At 36.6% G+C, this 22,366-nt stretch overlaps 1 protein-coding gene across 9 annotated transcripts in view; it reads right to left on the reverse strand.

Moving 5' to 3' along the window:
- Positions 1–2,710: 2,710 nt before the first annotated feature.
- The window catches only part of FRYL (FRY like transcription coactivator), a 162,217-nt gene continuing 142,561 nt past the window's right edge, over positions 2,711–22,366 (reverse strand). For 7 of the 9 annotated variants that reach the window (XM_066185715.1, XM_066185716.1, XM_066185719.1 and 4 more), the window contains 9 exons: positions 22,016–22,269; positions 19,684–19,891; positions 17,587–17,736; positions 15,226–15,324; positions 11,168–11,236; positions 7,774–7,791; positions 6,698–6,808; positions 5,138–5,334; positions 2,711–4,674 (listed from right to left, as the gene is read on the reverse strand). In XM_066185715.1, the coding sequence (XP_066041812.1) occupies positions 4,416–4,674; positions 5,138–5,334; positions 6,698–6,808; positions 7,774–7,791; positions 11,168–11,236; positions 15,226–15,324; positions 17,587–17,736; positions 19,684–19,891; positions 22,016–22,269 (1,365 nt within the window). In that variant the 3' untranslated portion in view covers positions 2,711–4,415. The remainder of the gene's footprint in view (positions 4,675–5,137; positions 5,335–6,697; positions 6,809–7,773; positions 7,792–11,167; positions 11,237–15,225; positions 15,325–17,586; positions 17,737–19,683; positions 19,892–22,015; positions 22,270–22,366) is intronic. The other 2 variants (XM_066185714.1, XM_066185712.1) reach the window with 1 other exon arrangement.

Here is a 22,366-nt window from a genome sequence, read left to right on the forward strand (position 1 = left end):
CACAAGGTTATTGAGAGAAGGGACACTTCAGAGGGGGAAGGTACAATACTACTACATCTGCTTGGCTTCCTTTTCCATCTGCAGGTGAAGTGCAAGAGCTGTGCACTTAGTGGATTATACTTGAAGAGTTTGATCTAATTAGTTTACATGACTGCCATCAGAAGGATTGAACTCCCACACTCCTCTGGGGTTGGGTTTGCAGGATGAATTGCACCTGTAGTGTTTGGTAGGAATGGCAGAACCACCACTGGTTACTTGCAGATAATGCTCACCGTGGTGCTGTCCTCTAGAGGAACACCATGCTTCAGCGAAGTATTAAAAGTTGACTCTGTGACTAACTCACAGCATCACCATCTGAGCAGATTCACAAGCTAGTAAACCTACACCACCACCCCAGTCTGCCTTTTAGCTAGGGAGCTGGGTAAACACAGATGAAAACCTACATTTCTGAGAATGCTACTGACACTGTTAATTCTCAAATTGAGCATAGTCACCAAGCCGTTGGCAGAACTTTTGTGAGTAGTTTCCCTTTGCAATGAGTGATTTTTGCATTTGTCATAGCAAACTTACCTACATCTGTACCCAGCCTACTTGCGAGACCAGTCTATTAAAGGCTAAAGGGAGAACACCAGTCTGAGCCCATGCTGTAGAACATCTTCACTGCCAGGTGGTCTTGTTTCTGTAAGTGGAAGCTAGTGTGTGGCAGGGTAGGCAAACAATATCCTTTGTATCAATATGTCTTGTTTGAGGGCCAGTGAGTGTTAATTCTATATGCTCATCTTGCTGTAAATTCCTGCCTTATGTCAATGTGCCCCTTGAACCTGCTGCAGCGGGCTTAATGCCTCAATGTCAATTTATTGCCAAGTAATTTTATTTATTCTTGCTGCATTCATTATTATAGCAGTGTGAAGCATTCTGGGAACAAGCAGACCTACTCCCTCCAGGGCAGAGCACAGTTGTATTTCATGCTTCTACCTGAAGTGTTTTTCCATGTACCACAGTAAAAGGAAATACCATTGCTTAACCAGCTCACTCTGACTTTCACAGCAAATTCCATCCTTGGCCTATTCAATTTGAAAAGTACCCCTGCAGCTGGGCAGTGTTCTGCTGTAGATGGACATGCCTTGTACTCACCAGTGGTTACTGTGATGAGCAGTGGCAAGCCTCCAGCTTGAGGAATGCACCTGGGGCCCTCTCTGAAGCTCCCTGGCCCTACTGCCTCAGTTTGCAGTTGCAGCTGTGATCTGTACCTCTTTATTTCTGAACGTGTTCCCCTCCAAGGATGTTCTTCAGTGTTTTCCTGTTTGCCTTCCCCATTCTAGTGGCTGTTGTCTGTTCCTGATGCATGCATTGAGTAACTGACTGTGATGAGTCTGTGCACCTTGGTAATGAGTCACAGAACTGAAGATCTGTGCTATGTCAGTATAAAGTCATGGCAATATGAGCAGCTGAATGCTTCCTATTTATACAGGCATCCTCACAGAACATTGCTTTGAGGATTACTTGGTGTGAATGGGGTGACTCTTACATGATTACCAGTACTAGCTCAAAGTGAAACTAGTACAACTTCAGGGCTGTCATTCCCACTAACTGCAGTCAAAGCAGCAGTTAGTTCTGCATAATAAGATGTAGAACAGGCTTAGCTGATGTGACCTGGGTGTTGTGCTGCACCAGCAGCTGATGAAGGCTCCACGTGGCAGGTAGCAGCAAGGAGCCAAGCCCTTGCTTTCATCAGCTACTGCAAGCCTCTGTGGCTTGGAGGAATACAAGGCACTGGGCAGCCACATTCAACAAGCTTTCCTTAACCCTGCAGCATTCTTCAGTTCCAGAGTAGCTCTACATGTCATCCCTCTTACATGAATGTTTACTGCTTTTACTGGTTGATGCTCAAGTACAATTCTGTACTTTCTAGTTGCTTTTCAGCTTTACTGTCATGTCCATGACATCACACACTGACTGTGGGCCCCAGTTCCTAGACTCAGCAGGAAGAAGGAAAGCTACTCCTGACCTATTGTAATTATGCAAAATGGAAGGGAACAACCTTCATGGTGCTGGTTCTTCAAAGCTATCCTGAACTTGCTCTGTACAGTTTTTTCATAAAGAGATTCTTTTGCACGTTAGCTCAGTCAGTGCTGTATTTGCTGCATCTTACAGGAGATGTCTGATGTTCTGCTTGTTTCTAGACAGCTTTACCATAGCTTTGGATTCAGCACAGACCTGGCGCCAGGTACTGCAGGGTCACAGCTCATGCAGTAGTTGAGTAATTTTTGAAAACCTTAATGAAATTAAAGCAATATCAAAAGACAGTCAGCTAACATGATTCTGCTCCATAGGGCAGGTTCCTCTAGCCATTATAAATGGAGGAAGATGTAAAACATAATGAATTACATATATGAATTCAGGTTTGAGTTTCATGAGAAATCCATTAATCAGCTTCAGAATATGTCTAGAAAAATGCTGCTGCAATGACAGGACATAAAAGGAAAAAAAATTACTTCAGGGCACCCAGGCCTCTGTTGTCAGTGTTTAGTCTGTTTAGCTAAAGTATTTAAACTCTAGCTTGTAAAAATACACAAAATGAGAGATACAATGTCTTTTATTTTTACAAAAAAAAAGCTGGTAAAAGATGATGTAAATAAAAGTGTAATGCACCCCTAAATAAAACTACCTCTCCCCTGTAAATACTAGTTAAATAATTAAGAACACCATCTACAGTACCACAAAACCATCAAAATAATTCAATTTTATCAGGGACAGGGAAAAAATACAGTGAATATGAATGTGCCTTGACCAGTTACAGAATTTGTTAGGATAACATAACTACTGTCAGCAGTCCAACAGCGTGCACAGTGCCTTCAATTAATGCATTTCAGTATAATTGCATTTCTAGTGGGGCCTAATTTCCCCAGAAAGGCAGAGCTAAGAATTTCAGTTCTACATTCTAAACTCTGGAATTAGAGCCCATTAAAAAAAATCACAGTGGGTAAGAGATGTATATAAAAATACTGGGTGTTCCTTTCAAATCACAGGAATTGTGGGACTACAATCTTTTTTTTTCTTTTTTTTTTTTTTCTGTGTTTTTTTCTTTTTTTTTTTTTTTTCCTACAAAATGCTATTTGTTTCAACAGAATCCAGTTTGTTTTATGCTACAGACTTTGAACTATTGAGTATATTGCCTGTTTGCACGTTTTGGTAGTCAGGGGTTTTTTTGTCTTTTTCTATAGTCCCAATTCCTTAGGCTTCAGTTGAGTCATGAAGATGCATATACATGCATTCAAACTCTTCAAACCCTGCAGGCTACTCAGACTGCAAGTACTGCATGTGACTACGAAGAGGGAATGCCCCCTTCTCCTCATAGCTTTATACACCTACTGTTTTAACAGTGCATTGCACAAATTTACACGAAAAATACTGGTTTTGCACTATACAGTTTCTAGAATATATACAGAATAAAATAAGTTAACTTCTAATGAGAATTGCTGATGGGCAGCATATATCTTTAATATACATTTTAAAGTCTCTGCAGGCAGCTACTTTTTGGTTAGTTGTTATCAATATTTGTAACATAAGCACTGATCAGAGAACTGAGCAGCATTCCAATAAAGTTAACAGATATATTATTTCTTTTAGAAACACTGGGAAATCCCAGTTTAAAATATTATTAAATGTCCTAACATTTACACACTATGAGGATTAGATCTAATAAAATAAAATTTCTTCAAAAATAATCTTGCAGCTCTTTGAAGCATGCTCTGAGACCTTATTTAACAATCATCCATACCTTCAAAAAACAACTGTCACATAGCCATACATTCTAACTCACGCACATTATTTCCTTATTACAGACAACAAAAGCAAATAAAACTCTGAGAAGTCAATGGTTTTTGCAGTCATATGTCACTCTACTCATGTTTGACTGCACATTCTTCATGACGTTGCAAAGTGTCTCATTAGGGGTTAGTTGATGGTTTTATCTACTACTGCTGGAAAGCCAGGAAGCCTTGCAGGTCTTCAGCCAAAATAAACCAGCCTTGATTTTAGCCTCATCCCACCTGCGATATTGATCCAACCTGTAGAGGCTGTTGCTGCAAACATCATTTATAGTTCTGTTACAACAGAAAATAATGCATATGTGTGCATTATGTTTAAGCCCTTTTCCTTTCATGTAATTTTTATACATAAATTTAATAAAAAAATACTACTGCCACACAGGCTGCTGTGTAGAAAGAGCAGTCAAGTAGGATGTTCACTTCAATTTTCAGGGTTTTGCTTCTGATGAAACAGTTTCTTGCTGTGATAAAAGTGTGTTGGTTGTCAGGATTGCTGGAGGTTTGTTTTTTTATTTTTTTTGTGAAAGGTGCTCAATAATAGTCTGAAGTGTCTTCATCATCAGTTCTTTTCTAAATGACAGCTGTTCATAATCCAGTGGTCACAAGATTTATTCCTGTTTTGATCTTCCCTAGAAGCTGACAGGATTGCACCATGCGGAGAGACTCTCGGATTTCTAGATTAAGTTCCATCAGCTTAGAGCTGGCCTCAGACATATCTTGGTTGGAGCCCACTACTGCAAAGCTGCCAGTCTGGCCAAGGGTCTGATGACGGAAATAGATGTGCAGCAATGTCTGAACTGGGTCATCTTCAGAACTGCCAAAGATGTCGTGGGGCCACATAGACCTGTAAACACACAGGTTGGATTTAAACATTAAAAAAATTAAACAGGCATTTGAACAGAAGACAGGAAAATGCAAGGGAAAATAAAATGCAATTTGGATTTAAAAATCAAAAGTTTAAAAATTTTTATTCTTTAAGCAGATATTTGAACAAAAGACATAGAAAATGCTAGAGGAATGTTTCTTCCATTGAGTCCCAGTAATTAACAGCATAATTTCTCAGAGATAAATTCTAAAGAACAAGTACTACTAAAATTGCTTTTTACTCTTCTTAAATTACTAAAAAAAACCCACCCCAAAACCTGTAATGAAGCAACAGTGTTTGTCCTTTTCAACAAGGACATCCAGGAAGAACTGAAAAAAAAAAAAAAAAAGAAGAAAAAAAAAGAATAGTGCCTATCACTGTTTTTAATTTAAAAAGGTCTATTAAGAAACTCAAGATCTGAAAGCAATTCTTAAAAACCTACCTGAAAGCCTTGACCTGTGCCACAGCTGATACAAACTCCTTGTTTCTCAGGGACTCAATGAGGGAGTGAATAGCTGTTTCTGTGCTAGCCTGGGAAGCCTCTGCAATTTCAGTTTCTTCGATACCACTTTCAGACACTGCCTCAGCCTCTTTCAGGCAGCTCTCCAAAAGAGCAAGTTCCTCAGACATGTTTATTACCTGAAAGAAGTATAAGTTATCTTTTCTAGTTTAAATGTACTTCAAGCCAAAATAATTTTCAGAAGATCAGGTTTTTATTTTTTTCTCCTCTGTGCAATAATGAGAAATAGAAAAAGAACACCCAAATATTTTCTGCAGTTGATTAAGTATACAGTTAATTTAATGGCTCAAGCATGCATGTCAATTAGTTGGGCTTTCACTGATGAAGTTTCCATCTTAGTTCTTTTAAAGTTTATTTCAAAAAATAAATTTCTTTTCTCCTTACGTTACTTAATAACAAACTGACAAGAAGAACGAAACTTTCAGAAAGGTATGACAACAATGGTGCCATTACAAGGACATCTTAAATATGAAGGAAAAAATCTGGAAGACTGGTAACCCAGCACAGTAACAGCAGTGAAGCCAGGGTATATAATAATATCTTAAGCTTTAGCTGCAATGCATGAATAAAACATGAGGCCATCTCTCAGAACATGATTCTGCATCTGACTAACTTAGGCAAGCAGTGGAACTGATGTGATGCCACCCTTCCACAGCATTCTTTGAACACAAACTTATTTGCAGCCTCTACAAAAATCTGGAAATACAAGTGAGGAACATGCAGTTTTTTTCTGAAGCTACTCATAAACCAAAGACTTTCACTCAGGGTTTTCATGTCCCTCCCTACTATGTCAAGCAAGACCAAGCCTTCTTGGCTTTTTTCTATTACCCCTGTTCACTGCATTCCAGACCCAGGGAAGAACTTACAAAAACATTGTTAATAATGCACACAAGTCAGTTAACATCACATACGTACCACATGCTCACAGCTGAAAAACACCTTTTACTTCTGAAGTTACTACAACTAAAAATCAGGCATAAGAGGTCTAGAATGCACTACTAACTGTGCTTAGGATGGGGACTAAGATTGCAGAGTAATTGAATGGTGGCTGAAGTGACACAGTTAAATGAATCAGTTGGTAGAAAGTGATGGTGTTTGCCATAGGAAACACCAGGGTGATGGAAAGGGGCTTCATCACAGAGCTCGGCTGAGTGGAGTTGATGTGCCTTGATTGTAGCTTGATTAAAATACACCAGGAGTGCTACTGAAATATTTAAAATCCTCATCACTGGACTCCCTACATTCCTGTCTTTTTTTAAAGAGCTTCCAAGCTGTACAAAAATCAGTGCAGATAATTGAACATTTCAGAAAATTCTTGTAAGCTCTACTTAAATATTTTATTAATTAGCTATAAAACAGCTGGAATCCTCCTCCAGTTTCTAAAAGGATGTCCCACTGATGAAAATGTTATCAAAATGTGGTTTAAATTGTCTGCTTTTAAAATGTCAACAATTACTAGCTGAACAGCATGGTTTTCGTTACCTCTGCTTCTTTTTTGATTGTTTTTACTTGACTGATGAGTTTGCAATAGGCTTGGAACAGAAGCAGCAACTGGAAATGCAACTTGTATAGCCTCCGACACAACTCCAGCTCCTACAAATGTAAATAACACTGTTATATTCACAAGTGCAAACCTCCTACTGTCCAGTACAAGAGACAATAAATCACAACTTCTTCAGTAAGTGTGCAAAATTAGAAGTAGTTAATTTGGCTACTAAAGAAAATGCCAAAAATATTTAGAAGCTAAGATACAGTAAGCTAATGAAAAGCAGATGAAAGCTTCATTCAGTTCCAGATTTACAATTAGCCTCTCACCAAGATTTGAAGTTCACTTTTTAGTAAGTTACATTTCCAAGAAGTGGGGTGGAGTGGGATGTGGAGTGATTCAAAAGGCATTTTGAAATGTCTGGAACATTTCAAGATTTCATGTCGCAAAACCAAGAGTTTCATAGATCACATACTTTTATTGTTGATATTTTACTGTTTTCAGTTCAAGATCTAATATCCAAAAGAAGCAGTTGTGGTCCGTAAGTATAAGATCTTTCATAACCATTAATACTTATATTGTAAGCATGGTATATAACCTGGCCCTTAGCTTACACAGCCTGACAGAGTAGGAGGAGAGTAATTCCATTCCTGGAGGCAAGAATAACTTTTTTTTTAAATAAAAGGTAGCCCTTATTTTGCTTGAGAAAATAACACATGATGTATTCTTAAGGAAATGAAATAGCAGTATTAATTTATACACTGTCTTGCTTCCATTTTTATGTCTTTAAAACAATACTCAGAAGTGCAGACAGTGTTAATACTGCTTCACATACAGACATAAAAGCTAATGCTAATGGAATAATCTTTATAACATTCTACTAACTACAGGATCCTATTATCTACAAAGGACCAACAGTCTAATGGGTTAGATGATGCAAAATTGAAGCACACAGCATTTCTGTAATAGTCTAGGACAAGACATCATTATTTCACAAATGGACAAGACAGATAGAGACCAGTTTGGTGACTGGCATAGTTAAGTATTTGATAAATCAAGAACTGTCACTTACTGCTAGAATTTCCATTTGCTAAGCAAGAAGATGAGCAGGTCACAAAAATACAAAGAAAGAAAAAAGAGCAAGAATTAGTGTAGGAAATAATTTTAATTAGGGTAAAAGATGTTCCAGGTAAAATGGAGGAAGAAATACAAGTAACATGCTCCAAATATATCCTGAAATTAAGAGGCTGAATTTGACATAAAATTACTTGCTGCTATAACTAAAGATAAAAAGTATTGGCTTTGTTGTCCCACAGCATGAATAACACTCTTATAAACCCTTACTGGTCTTTATACATTGTGTAGTCTGAAAGGTGCACAAATTTAAGGTAATCAAAATCAAAGACACTTAGATCTGAATACCTGTACAAAGCCTGTACAAACTTGTTCTGTATCACAAAAGGTTAAGGAAAAATAATGCATTTTAAAATATCTGTACAAAGCTCGTACAAACTTGTTCTGTATCACAATAGTTTAAGCAAAAGTAATGCATTTTAAAATTGGAGAGGCAAGGTTAATTTGGATTCCGAATCAGATTAGAAATTCTTGGGTTTGCTAAACTCAGTTCTCAAAACCTTCGAGAGATTTCTGTAATGCAATTGCACTTGGTTTTTACAAGCCATTTCAGAAAAAAATGTTTGGGGAAGAGGAATAGGGAGAGAAGCAGTCAGGAAATCTATGTGTCAGACTAGGGAGATGAACTTCACCACTCCTGTGCTTTGTACAGCACTGAGCGTAGTGATGGCACTTGGGCATGGACAGTGGTCAAAGCAAACTGAATCACAGAATCAGAATATCCTGAGCTGGAAGGGACCCACAAGGATCACTGAAGTCCAGCTCCTGGCCCTGCACAGGACAACCCCATTGGAATCACACCATGTGCCTGAGAGCAAAACATAGGAAGATGCAGCAGATGCCTGACTCCCAACAGACAGAAGCAGCTGAGCTTTACTAAGCACATAGTTGTACACGATGTTATGGTAAGTTATATACTATGTGCTTCCCAGGTTATAAACATTGCATGTTTTTGTCCACTGCACGTTTATGTTCTGCACTCTGTGCTATTATATACTCAGCACAATTACTGTATTTCTGAGGCACAGAACATTGAAGACATAAGATCCGGAACTGCAGAAGTTAACATGACTTCGGTGACTCACTTTAATGAAGCACAGAGAATCAGATTTTCAGAAATGGCAGGGTTAACTATTTAATAATTTTAGTCATTAAGTTCCAGTGTTCTTAAAGCCAAGTCTCATTATTACTGTAAGCCATAATTAATCCCTTTGCCCCAAAACACACCTTGATAGCTACCTTTTAAAAATTCAGGAGAGGTTTTCCTTTAAAAATGGCTTTGTACTACTTCAGTGTCTTTCACATATGTGCTTACTTGAGAATGAATCTGATTTTTGTACCTGCCTGTCCTGTAGAAACAGTCTAGCCAGAGTCCAGATGCATTCTTTCAGGCTTACATGTACTAATAGCAAGAACTGAATAATTAGATTTACTTGCAAATCTGCTGGCAATGCACAAGCCAGAACAGAATTAATCTCGCTATTCCTTAGCCGTATGGACCTCAGTGCCAAAAATTAGTAAGAAAATCTTATTTGTGTTAGTAAATGAAATATATCTGTTTTCCTGGGCAAGACAACACTTACACATTTTTAGCATTAACTGGTTGACTACTTAGCCTTAGCAGCCCCACACTCCATTTACAAGGACTTTTGAAGAATTACCAGCATGCCACCCTCGCAGGCTAGGATTAAAAACCATAATCAAAACAAGTCCCCACAAATAATAATCAGTGTGATTGGTTTCAAACTCCTTTTCATAGGCTATCTTCAAACCCTGCAGAAACAGGGAAGAACAGGCCAAACTGCCTTGCCAGGGAATCATGGATTCTTTCTGTACAAGCTATTACAAAGCCTGCACGTTGCTTGTCTTCCATTTCTTAGTTTCCCCAGCTACACAGTAAGAGCAGTAACATTTAGCTTCATGGTGAGAACGGTTTTGTTCTAACAAGTAAATGTTAGAACAATTTCTTGGTGTATGTAAACAAAATTATAAGTATGGACTGAAATACATAAATGCTGCTTTTTAATTAATATATCTATATATACAGTATTTACTGTATTGTAATAGTAAATGTTGTCTATTTCTAAAGATACACCAGTCAGTATACAAAGATGTATACTTAGTGTAAAATACACTGAAGTATGTGTTCACAGGCAAGATAAAAGTCCTTGCAAATAGTAGCAAGTTTTTTGCTGGTTTTGTATTACCTAAGCTTATTCACTTGATTTTTTTTTTAAATGTGCAACTTCAATGCAGTATAAAAATTAACATTCTATTACCACATCTCTATATTATCACTACTCTAAAAATTCAGGTACATTTTGTGACTGAATTAAAAAGCCCCAAACCTATATGTGTATATATATGAAGAACAGCAAAAGAAAGCTGTATAAAAGAAGTAACAGTCCAAAGATACAGTAAACATTTCTGTTGCTGAGGACTACATCTTCAGCAGCAGAAACACACCCAAGTGCATCAACGAATAGTTCAACTGAAACAAAGAAATAAAACTCCTCCCTTTTCAGCGTGGATTTGAGATTTTTGTCAAACTGTCATTGTGAAAAGCTAAGTTCATCTGCTGCCTGCAGTTCTTTCTTACATCTTTCACTGTCCCAACCGCAGTACTTCAGGTGGCAGACTCCTTGTACCTACTAATGTTGGGGTTTGGATTTGCTTTTTTACTGTATCAATATTATGCAGCTATTCCATTTTAAAAAACCCCAGTCCTAGCCCATTTTGGGAAAAAACTATCACTTATTATAGCAATTAGTAATATTAAACATGGGTGAGTGCCATGTAGATACATACAAAATATTCAACTAATATTAATGGTTACTTAACCTGTTGTTAGATGATATTTTGACAGAAGTGTTTAGTAAGCTTTTTGATATACTGCTACTTTACTCCCTATTACTTCTCACCCAAATATTGGCTCCAGAAAGGACTTATGTAGTTCTATAGTAGTAAATATATTAAATTCAATAGAAGTTTTTGAGTAGACAATGTATCTGAGCATATAACCAGAATTTTAATCTTTTTTCCTTCTAGAAAGAGCAGCAGAAAAGCAGACTTGCTGGTACACAGATGGTATCTAGTCTGCTTATCTGCTCAGTGTTATTAAGTCTAGAACCCAAGACGGATTGCCAGCTTTTATTAAGAAGACTCATTTTTATTGCCACTTCATGAGACTCTGAGTTTCCAAAAGATAGGATGATAACTGAAATGAAAAGCTTTTCATACATTTGTAATCTCTCTACAAATATTGGAATTTTTGTGCAATAAAGATGATTTTTAATCTCATATCCTGAGACTCACAAATGACATAGACCTACCTGGGCATCTGTGTTAGTCCCATTAATACCATCATCAGTACCAAATGTCCTTTTGCAGTCTTCTAGCCACTGCAAAACAAATAAAAACAAGATTGAACATCTTCTGAAACAGCAAACTGAAGACTGTGCTAAAACTGCCTAAGACACTTCAGTCTTGTACATTCTTGGATAATGTAAGAAATTGCGGTATGAAATCAATTGTTTACCAATGTTGCTTGCAGTGATGATATCCACTCTGATATAACACTTCGTAGCTTTTATTTCCTGTAGCCTTCATACACTTCAGCATAAATACTAAGCCATGATTGAATTGATACTGTTACAGGAAAATGTATGAGAGGGTGGAAGCAGAAACATCCCTCTCTTTACTTTCTGCACAAGGTTTACACCAATGTGATTTATCAGCCTTTAAAATACAGCACTAATTCACATGAGAGAATAAGCCTGCTACATTTCTTGGGTCTACTTGAGAAACAGAAGGAAACAGAGGTCTCCTGAGTAACTAGATTTAAGTGCAGGTTTACAGGATGGAATGAAAAACCCAAATTCTCCAGCGGGAGTTTAGCATCACCTCCAGTTCATACAAGCCAAGGAGATGGAAGTATTCTTGCATTACGCAATGCAAACCTGCAGGTTCCACTCAGGGCTGCATTCAGCTCCAGTTCCTACAGCAGACAAGTTTATTCATTTCAGTGGGCAGTCCCTTTTTATACCTTTAACCAACCATGCAAATACCTCAAAAAAGAACCTCCATGTGTACTGGCATTCACATGAATATCTGTGTTACTATAAAGCATTCATAGAATCAAATATGGGTTTTTTGGACAATACAACCTGATTGTTACAGTGCAAACAACTGTAAGCATGAGTATTACTGAAATGGGAATGCATCATGTTGAGATAAAATGCATAATATCATCTGAAATGAAGAATAGGCTCTATACATCCAAGGAAGAATCATTTAGCATACTGTGTGTGTTTCGTATCTTGAATCTCAGAGGGAATCTTGGTGACCTTTTTCTAACCTTTGTCTGATGCAAGAAAAAGAAGAATGTGATTTCCCATCTGCTCAATTTAATAAAGGTTACTTAGTGAATTAACTAGGCCTGTGTGCTCATCAAGAGGAGAAATGGAATTCTCTGAACATTGTAGTGTCAGTTTCAATTAGTGACATGGATACCAACATCCACAGCAAATCTCATTTTTCTTTTTATCAGACAGCCTCCATCAGGAACCACAGAATAGGTTTGCGCTGCAACAAACAGCATCAGCAATTGAGAAGCTAGTATTTCTTTTCACACACTGCCCTTTAAAGGTATTTTTTTAATCTTAGAACCAGTCTGAATAAAGGGTGTGCCTAGAATACTGTGTGTATAAGCTTTTTTTAATTTTTCATTAAAGAAATTGACATACAGATTCTTCCAGTGGTTGAACCAGATGAACATGCAAATTACATTTATTTAAATATCTGTAAATTTTATTTACTTTATTATACAATAGCCCAACCATTTAATTTGGTCATTTTTCTGTGTGTTTCTATGAAAAAAGCAAGGGTCTGCATTAAGTTGATTAAGCATTTTGCCTTAATACTTTCAGATTTAATAGGATACATAGCACAGCTGTGTGTAACAACAGAAATTCAGATTTTACTTGAGGAAGTCTTGTTCAATCATTCCCTATACTCTGTTTAAGAGGACACAGTAAGAAAACAAAACATATATCTGAGATGTAGCTTAGAAGATTCTTAGTTTATATTTAATATAAAATACACCTTAGAAAAAGGGGGCTAACAGCTGAAGAAATACTTCTAAAACGTTTTAGGAAAATAAATTGAGATAGTCACCACTTCTAAATTAACATGCTCAATAACCAATTAAATAATGCACTAAATTGTCTAAATGATGTGCTACCAGGAGTCAGAGATTACTGGTCAAAGCTAAAAGTTTCTTCCTTCTCAGTACTGCTTCTTTTTATTTATAAATTATTAAATAAATATAAACCCTGACAAAATGCTCTCAGTTGCTTCAGAACAATTCCTTTAACCCTGTGAACCTTCTCTTGCTCCAGTCACTCACAAATCCATGGCAGAAGACAGCCTGACCACAGAAGCATGTTACTGGACTCCCTTTTTGACAGAAAAAACAACTCCTTCACTGTGATTTAATGACAGAGGCCATCAAACTGATACTTGTATTTGTTTACCTAGTAAAATAAAATACAAAGAAGTTCTTAATATTCAGCATGGATTTATGTCAATATGAAATGTGGCAGTGCAAAATTAGATGATAATACCTTTAGTGAATTCATGGCCATTTGAAAGAGATGTAATTTTAATTTGTTAGACTTTGACAAATCAACAAACAGTACCATTGGTTATTGCTGTGATAAACTAGGCTAAATGGGGAATTGTTCCTCCATGTTTGCATGGTCATCATTCTAATTACACACACACACACATGAGTCCCTTTTTACCCTGTCCCAAATCCTACTGTCTGACCATGGGGCACCCTCTGTGCCTCAGGGCTGCTCTCTAAAAGGAGGAATGAAATACATTATGCTCTCATAGGAGTGCTGATAGCACTTATGCATTGGAGATTGCCAGACATTAAATATTACATCGAGTAAAATAATCTTAAATCATTAGATGAGCACTTTGTTTCTGGGTAAGCCTACATGGCAAAATGTAGCTCATTATATTAGATCAAATAAATTGTTATTACCACAGAGCAGGGCAAACAAATGCAGCAACTCCAGCAGAAATGCTAGTCTAGATCCTGCCAAGAGTTTATCTATATTAACAGTGCTGTGGGGCATACTTTAACATTGGTTTCAAGGAAACCACATTTCTTTTGAGATTCTTTCCACAAAATAGCGCATGTCTGGTCTATTCAACAGATGAACTGTCAGCAGTTTTTGCAAGGCAAAGGCCATAATTTCCTAATAAACTCAGCATGATCATGCAACATGGAGCCACTTATGCTGCAAAATATAGCTCTGCCAAGGCATCATGCCTTGAATTCTGGTTCTGTTTTGTGTCACTCAGACTTGCCTATATTACCATTGTCATGGCCTCACAGGCTGCTGAGATGAGACAAATTCAGCATGTTCCATTTTCCTAGGAATCATCATCTCTACAACAAAACCCCCATATATTCTCTCTCTCCCTCCGTTTGAAAAATTGATCTGTGTTTTCTGTTGGCTCTTGAAATCTTTCCTGTGTTAATTTTCTGAAGTTAGTACCTTACTTTCTGAACTTCACACACAGGTTCACAAAACCAAATATAGAGACTCTTGCTACAGAAATTTTCAACTTCTAAACTGCATTTCTTTGGAAAAAGGATATAACCACTAACACATACCTTGCAAACTAAACTGCATTATTCTAAACAGCACATAAACATCATCCTCAATGAGATCCAGCTGTAAGATAAGCCCTAAATTTACATGTCTCTGTGTGACACATGTACAACCCCCAGTACTGTCAGTGGAGATTCAGTCACCAAAAAGAAGTCTAAAGAATTATTCTGCTAAACAAGTCAGTATCTGTATTAGGATAAATGCATTGCTTTCTTGATTCCTTTTAATATATTGACCTGATCCTTGAATACTATGGGTATTAAAGCACTTGGAATACCATGAAGATAGTTATCTGTAAATGTCTTAATCTGGAGGTGAATTGCTAGTCTAATAAAATAAGCAGAATGTAAATTAAAAAAACCCATTATTTATTGATATTCATATTAGAAATACTTGAATATTTTTAAAAGAGAACTTTTAAATTAGGAATGTGCTTTTCCCATTATTAGTGGATTTGTGCAGTGTTATGTATTAAAAATCAATTTCAGAAATATGTGCAACAAAAATGAATTATACATAAGAAAAACCCCCTCAGGTTCACATTATACACATAGAATAGCAGTAAAAAAAAGAAATGAGTTTACTTCAGAAATGTTTTCCCAAAGTTTACCTTTAGATGCCTGTGATGAGACATAAGGACCTGCAGTATTTTCTTGACAAATAGGTTCTAATATTTTTGTTTTGAGATATAAGAGACTCACCTGTTCTGCTGCCTCTCTTTTGACATTATAGGTATCCAAGTGTTCTTGGAGCTCTAGAACACTGAACTTCAATGTTTCTAGCAGGCCACAAGACAGTAGCTGAAAGATAAAAGCAATCAAACTCTGTAGTCATGTAACATCTGACTACAATCCATACAGTCCAATATCTAAATTACATAATACAGAATTCCATGTTCAAATTTGGAAAAACAAACATATTAGAATTAGCTGGGCATGTATTTGTGACACCTTTGTGTAAGTGAATTAACACATGTAGCTCTACCATTTCAACAGCTTTGATTCCAAAATAAGAACTAGTACCTAGTTAACCTGTGAAAGAGAGATTTCAAAGCAATTTTTAGATCTTTTATTTTGAAGAATAATATTTGATGCACACACACCCCACTAATGTAAATAGAACAGCCGGTAGAAGGAAGGAAATGATTGCTGGATTGCTCCTGTAGCAACCTAAGGAGTATCCATTGAGGGTTACTTGCCCTTCTCAGTATAAACACTATACCACCAGCAATGGCTTCTGCAGTCTGTAAGAAACAGGACTTCATCAAAGCAGGAACCACTGGACATTTGAAGATTTTTCTACTATTAATGACTGTCTCTTTTAACATGGTTTCAGAATCTCTTTTTCCATCAGGGACTGCTACCTCAGCTTTCTTCCACACCATTTCTCCCTGTAGTTTTATTTTCATTTAGGTTTTTTTATTAATCCTTCTCCAGACACTTTCTGTAATAAACATCTCTAACATGATGTTTCCTCCCTCGCACTGGTCAGTCCTTGCAGGTTCATTTTATTATTTGGAAAGATTTATTTATACGATATTTGTCAATGTAACAACACTAATGCATGTATGTCCATGTACACATGCAAGTATTTACATACTATATTTATTTATATCCTTTTTATATTTGTGTTTATATAGATTTGCTTTTTATTTAAAAAAAAACCACATGGTGTTTTAGGTAGGCACTAGTGTAACTTTTCTTGTGGCTTCTTATTTTAAAGAAATTTTTTTTTGATAAATTTAAAATGGCTTAAGTAAAAACAAAAAACATTACAGGTGGTTCCCTTGAAATGCACTATCTATATCAATATCATGCTTTTTTTGTTCTCATATTCTTAAGTGAGAGCTTAAGAAAGAGTTTCCCCTTAGTACCACGGGAAAAAAAGCAGGTCAGGAGAAATGTCTCACACTGGCCATCCAGGCCAAAGATCCATCTACCACAGCCCTGCAGCTGACAATGTCTAATGGCAGTTGTTTGAAGAAGGGCAAATGTGGTGATCCACCTGCCCCAGAGTGCTTTCTTAGCCTCTGTCAAAGTGTTGTTCTGCATATTCAAAGGATCTGTCCAGGGCTACTACTTCTTCCATGAATTTCCTTAGTGGCTTTTTGAAAACATGAACAGGCACCATAAAAAGTGACAGTATCTCACAGTTTGATTATTACATGAAGGACCTTGGTCCTGTACATTTTGTAAGTCACTGCTGGCTTAATTTGATCACTCTTAACATCAATTAAGACAAAAATAAAATAATTTCTATCACTTATCCATGATAAGACATTTATGGACATCTATAAAGGCCTAAAAATCCTAGCCTACATACTCATATCTTACATGTACATATTTCATCACCCTTGTGATCTTTCTTTAATCTTTTCCAGTGCTACTACCTTTGCTCTGAGAGCAGGGGACGAAAACTACCCCCAAAATTCAGGATGTAGGTATACTGGGAATATGTACATTAACTCAGTGTTTTGCTATCTTCTTTCTTGATAATTCTAGCACAGGGGGTTTTTTTGACTGCTGCTGAACATTCAGCTGACTTCTTGGATTAGTATCTATTATAACCAGGATTTCAACTTGCATGGCAACAAATAATTCAAAGTCTTCTCGTCGTATATTTGTAGCCAGAATGTTCTTTTCATGCATCACTGAATATATACATAAAACAATATAATATAGAAAGACAAAGTTGCTGCTAGATAAGTAATCTTCCTTTTTCTTACCTGTGCGGAGAACATAGAATAAATATGAACAAGCAGGAAAGGTGAAGAGTAGTAAGGGAATTGAAGTGATATCTACTATCAGTAGGTTTCCTTACAGTTCAATGTTACAGCTGGAGCCTATTTTTTGAGAAAATGCATTTCTCACTTGTGGTTTCCAGTGTTTATGATGCATAGTGGCCATTTAAGATTTTAATTTCCTTCTGATTTCAAAGATGCTGATCTGATCCCTTCAGATTTCTGATTTCTTTTGTTTTTCCACATATTATAGCACCATTTTGTATGTTACATGAAATGTTTAAGCAGACAGACATTCCAAGTGCAAGTTTGAGATCCTTACCGTTTCTGCGTCCACAAAGACTGTCGGACATTCTGAACACATCATCATCACTTCCAGAGAACTTCTAAACTTTGTTCCAATGCGCTGCAGACTTTGACCAAGAAAGCTGACTGAATCATTTGTTATAGATACAAACTTTCTTTGAATGGTCTAGAAGTCAAATCAGAAAAACATTTATCTTACATTGTGTTTTACTACTCTTCTGGCTTTTTAGGTAAGAATTTCAGAGCAAATTTCCATCACGACAAATTTCGGTCACATGATATTTTTTAATTAAATGAAAAACTAATATGAAATTTTCTCCACATTTTTATGTAAAATTAGCTCAAGAAAATGCAATAAATCAATAAAACCAGCCAGTATCTATAAAGACAATTACTCTTTTCACATCTAGGCCTCTAGTCTCAGTATACATGGATGAATACTGCCTTTATGCAGTACAGATAGTTCAATTTATTTTCATGTGTTTGTGTTGCAGAAAATTAGGGTTTTATGAGACAGTATGTGACCTGCATAGTATGACCTCTGTCCAAAACTGCCACCTGCAGGATTTCCACCTTCTTCAAAAATCAGTCTTGAGTTTAACAGGTTTGATTATGCAGACAGCTTAGCCTAATGTAACACTGCACTCTGCTATGTACTATTTCATTAATCCTGGGAATTACATGTAGAATAAAACTATATAAAGATTATACAGACAGCCGGAAAGTTAAACACAGGAAGAAGGAGCCAGAAGGCAAAATGGAAAGATCCAGTCAAACAAGGCCTCCTGAGTAACATTTGATCATTTTAACCCTCTTCTCTATGCAGTAACAAGTCCTCAGGAATATTTTTGCCATGTTTTGAACCCTGGCTTGCTATTGTGCAGAATATCCAACTTTTCAGTTGTTAAGTCAAGTTTCATCCTTTTTCCTAGCTCCCTCTTTAATGAACACAAGAGAGTATGAACTCTCATTTTACCACTTTCAGGAAATGAATAAATGTGTGAAAACCAACTGCAGCAAAGCTTTGGTATAACAGAGCGAAACCAAATCCCTGGTGTCTAGATGAAGCAAAAAGACAAAAATCTACAACCTGTCACAGAAATTTCATGGTACTGTGGCCATGAAATTGGTTCAACATAAAATGGAAAATGGATATAGATGTGCAAACAAATTATTCCATGGGAAAGGCAGAGTATGAATTCTTCACATCTAAGTTACTGCCCATACACATGGGACAAAATATGTGCTAGTGTGGGTCTTTCACAGAGAAATTTATTGTGACATGCTAAACAGCAAGCAAAATTGGGAGATACAAGAAAGGACTGGAGCCATAAGGTCTTGTCCTGAATATTCTCTTAGCTCATTTGGCACGTTGCCTATACACAAAATGAATTAATTCTACTCATTCTACCCCATAGGAATTTGCAAAGAGGCATTACTTTTAAAATGTAAAAAACTCATCCCCTACATATATGGAGGAGGGAGCCAGAAAAATTAAGTCATAGGCATTTTGAATTGGACAGCAGATCTATGAGGTAAATATAGTTCAAGAGAGGCATTTGAAACATCCAGCTCCAGTGGATCTCCTGGTGTTTCAATTACTTCTCTGCAGAAAGCAACTCTTTTCTCAAAAGACAGATACAAGATAAATTCATTAATGTTCGTCATGCTGTGATCCCAAAATAATCACTCCCACAAAAAAAAAAAAAAAAACAAAACAAAAAAAACCAAACCAAAAACCAGGAGAAAGAAATTAATTCTGTAATCATCACAGAACCCGGGTGATGTTCAGAAAATAAAAGAAGGAACACAACCTGAACTAAGAGCTTGCAAGAAACACTGAAGTGGGTTTTTTTGAGCTTTTCTCAATTTTTATTTATTTTCTGAGGAAGTTCCCTCAGGCAATCAATACAGCAGATATCCTAAGGAAAAATAGTGTATGACAATGTAACATTCCTTTAGCAATGTGTTTTTCTGGTCTGCTTTTGATTTGCTTTCTAAAGCTTCTTGGTACCATAATCTTGTGGCTTTTGCAGTTTCAAGGGGAAGAACAGCTTTAGAAGTAGGAGGAAAGGATTTCAGATGAGCAATCATACACAGAGAATTCACTGACCTGAAACAACCTTGAGAAGACATGAAATGTATAAACAGCACAAGATCCATCTGTATCTGACAGCATTTGATTGACGTGGCAGCGCCAGGCTTGCTCTTCATCATCGTAGGCCACTGGCTGGAAAGCTGCCAATATGGCAGAAAGAAATGGAGAAGGAGGAGGGGAAGTTTGCACTTCTGGGAAACCATCCTGCTCTTCTTCATCTTGGCTACAAACAATGAATAACAGAAATTACCTCCTCAGGAAACTTTTTGGGAAAAAACCACCTTCATTTTGGCAAGAAGGGGAAAAAAAAAGAATTTTGAATTCAGAATAGCATTTTGTAAAATAAATAACAGATCAGCTAAGGTAACTATGAACCAAGAAAAGAGTGAACAATCAAAAACTTTTGCTACTGCACTGTATTAAAAAATTCTTCTACTGTCCAAAATTTACTACTGCGTGTTAGTTCTACACAGAACTACAGACAAAGAGCTACCTGGAGGTTATATATAGGTATATACAGCACTATATATACAGATGCCATTTAGAAACAGGCTTTGTTTCTTGCTCCCAATAACTGAAGTAACATCCCATTCTTCAAATTTTTATTGATCTGAACAGATGGTCCACCAATATCCGTAATAAGTTTCAGCCTTTCTTAAGGGAAGCACAAGAGCTCATTTAGCAATGTAATAGTGCTTTATAACTGTCTTAAGTACCATAAGCAAATGGAGATAAATCGAAACACTTCCATTTTTATGGGCAATCAGTTTAACAGGCACTTGTTAACAGAGCAGTCTGCTCTCATACTTTCCATTAGGCACCAAACATTCAATAAAAATATCAAACTATAAATTATTCAATCCCACTACCTCCAATCATTAAAATAATTATTAACTTAAAATATTCTGTATTACAAGGGATGATACCTTTTGACATTTATTCTTGTATAACTGTATGTAGGCAGCACAAATACGTCCAGGAGGATTCCAAGTATACAGATAGTTTATTAAAATAATCTTTTAAATCATTTACAGTTTTTCTCTCTGACAACTGCCTCATCCACAGCAGCATTAAGTACATCTTAAACAAGACTTAAACGTGTCTTAAACAAGAATTATGAGTGCTGGTTTTAGTAGCACAAAGCTCAAAAGCTAAGATAAATTCCTTTTGATTATCATCTCTAAGCAAGGTTTCAAAAAGGATTTTCAGGTATTTCCTACCTACTGTACCAACCCTATCACCTCTGTCACTCTTATAAAGACCAGAGCTATGGGGGTTTTCATTTGCTTGCTTACTGTAAATAAAATAAAACCTTGAGAGATTGTTCAGTTGCAAATGAGGAACTAAACTGCTCTTAATGGGTCCCAGCCTTGAATTCTCACAAGGCATAGTGCAGTAGGTCATGTGTGGGATCACAAGAGTCAGGTTTCTCTGCCTTTCCCAGTAAAACCTTCTCAAACTACTTCCTTTATGTCTCCTGTTGTGTTCTTTTCTGAAAAAGCCTCCTTGAGGGATCTCTCTGAAAGAACAGATTTCAAGCCTATGTTCCTATACATACACCAAGTCTCTCTATTATTCAATCTAAACTTCTGAACAAATTTTAAATATGAAAAAGCCTATGGAAAATTTGGATGTTTTTGTTGGTTGGTTTGCGGGTTATATTTGTTTGTTTGGGGTTTCTTGTTCCTTTTCCTTCCTTCTTAGACTGTTACTGTCAGGGGACTTAAGAGTTTCACTTTAAATATGACTCAACCAGCTAGGACTAACTTTAACTTCTTCTCTCAATAGTTATTTTTGCTCTCCATATTAAAATGAAAAAAAAAAAAGTTATTTTAGTTTAAAATATCTTAGAAATATACAGGAGACTTATGAACCTTAATTATGAAAATAACCCTTGAACAAATTTAAAGACAAATGAACCTGACTCCTAGACGAGATTTGATTAAAAAAAACCAAAACAAAACCTTTTTCTCCTGTCCTTTTCATGTCTTTGGGTGCTGCTGTAAGTCAGAGCAGTTCAAGAGCTTTTCCGTTATACTGTTTGCAGCTGATTTTTCACATTTCTGTCCTACTGGTGGTGAAGAAAACTGCCAATTTCTTTTATTTGAGAATTCTCATATTTTCCTGCACAACTGTTTTCCCTGTACCAGAAACAATTGCTGAAAAAAGTACTGTGTTTAGTTGCTGTAACAGGCAAAACTGATCAACCATTATTTCAGATATGAAAGCCATCATTCTATATTTTTGTTTTGTGGGATTGATGGACATCTCCATAGCATAGAAAAGCCTGTTTGATAATGCACTGATAACATGTAATTTCTGTTACTTATAACCGTATCCATCTTACCTAGATAAACCAGAGAAGTCAGCTTCTTCTTCTTCACATCTCTCATCTAGCTCTTTCAAAGCAAGAGTGACATCCTCTTCACAGACAGATTCAGAATAGCTTTCAGGAGCTGCTGCTTCTACTAGTTCTGGGGTCTCTTCCAATTCCAGAGATTCGTGACAGACCAGACAGTCTTGCTGCTCATGTAGAAGGTACGACCCAGTGTCTTCACTAGCAGTGCTAACCTGTTCATCCCTTACTGCTGAAGTGCCTTCCTGTGAATCACACAGCCTTTGATTAGGATTACTGTCAGGGCCTATGTATTCTTATCAGCTTTTATTATGGTAAAGTAACAATTATAAAAGATTATTT

This window comes from Chamaea fasciata, unplaced genomic scaffold (genome assembly GCF_029207755.1).
Source record: "Chamaea fasciata isolate MVZ Bird 193981 ecotype frontalis unplaced genomic scaffold, bChaFas1.0.hap1 SCAF_6, whole genome shotgun sequence".
NCBI lineage: Eukaryota > Metazoa > Chordata > Aves > Passeriformes > Sylviidae > Chamaea > Chamaea fasciata.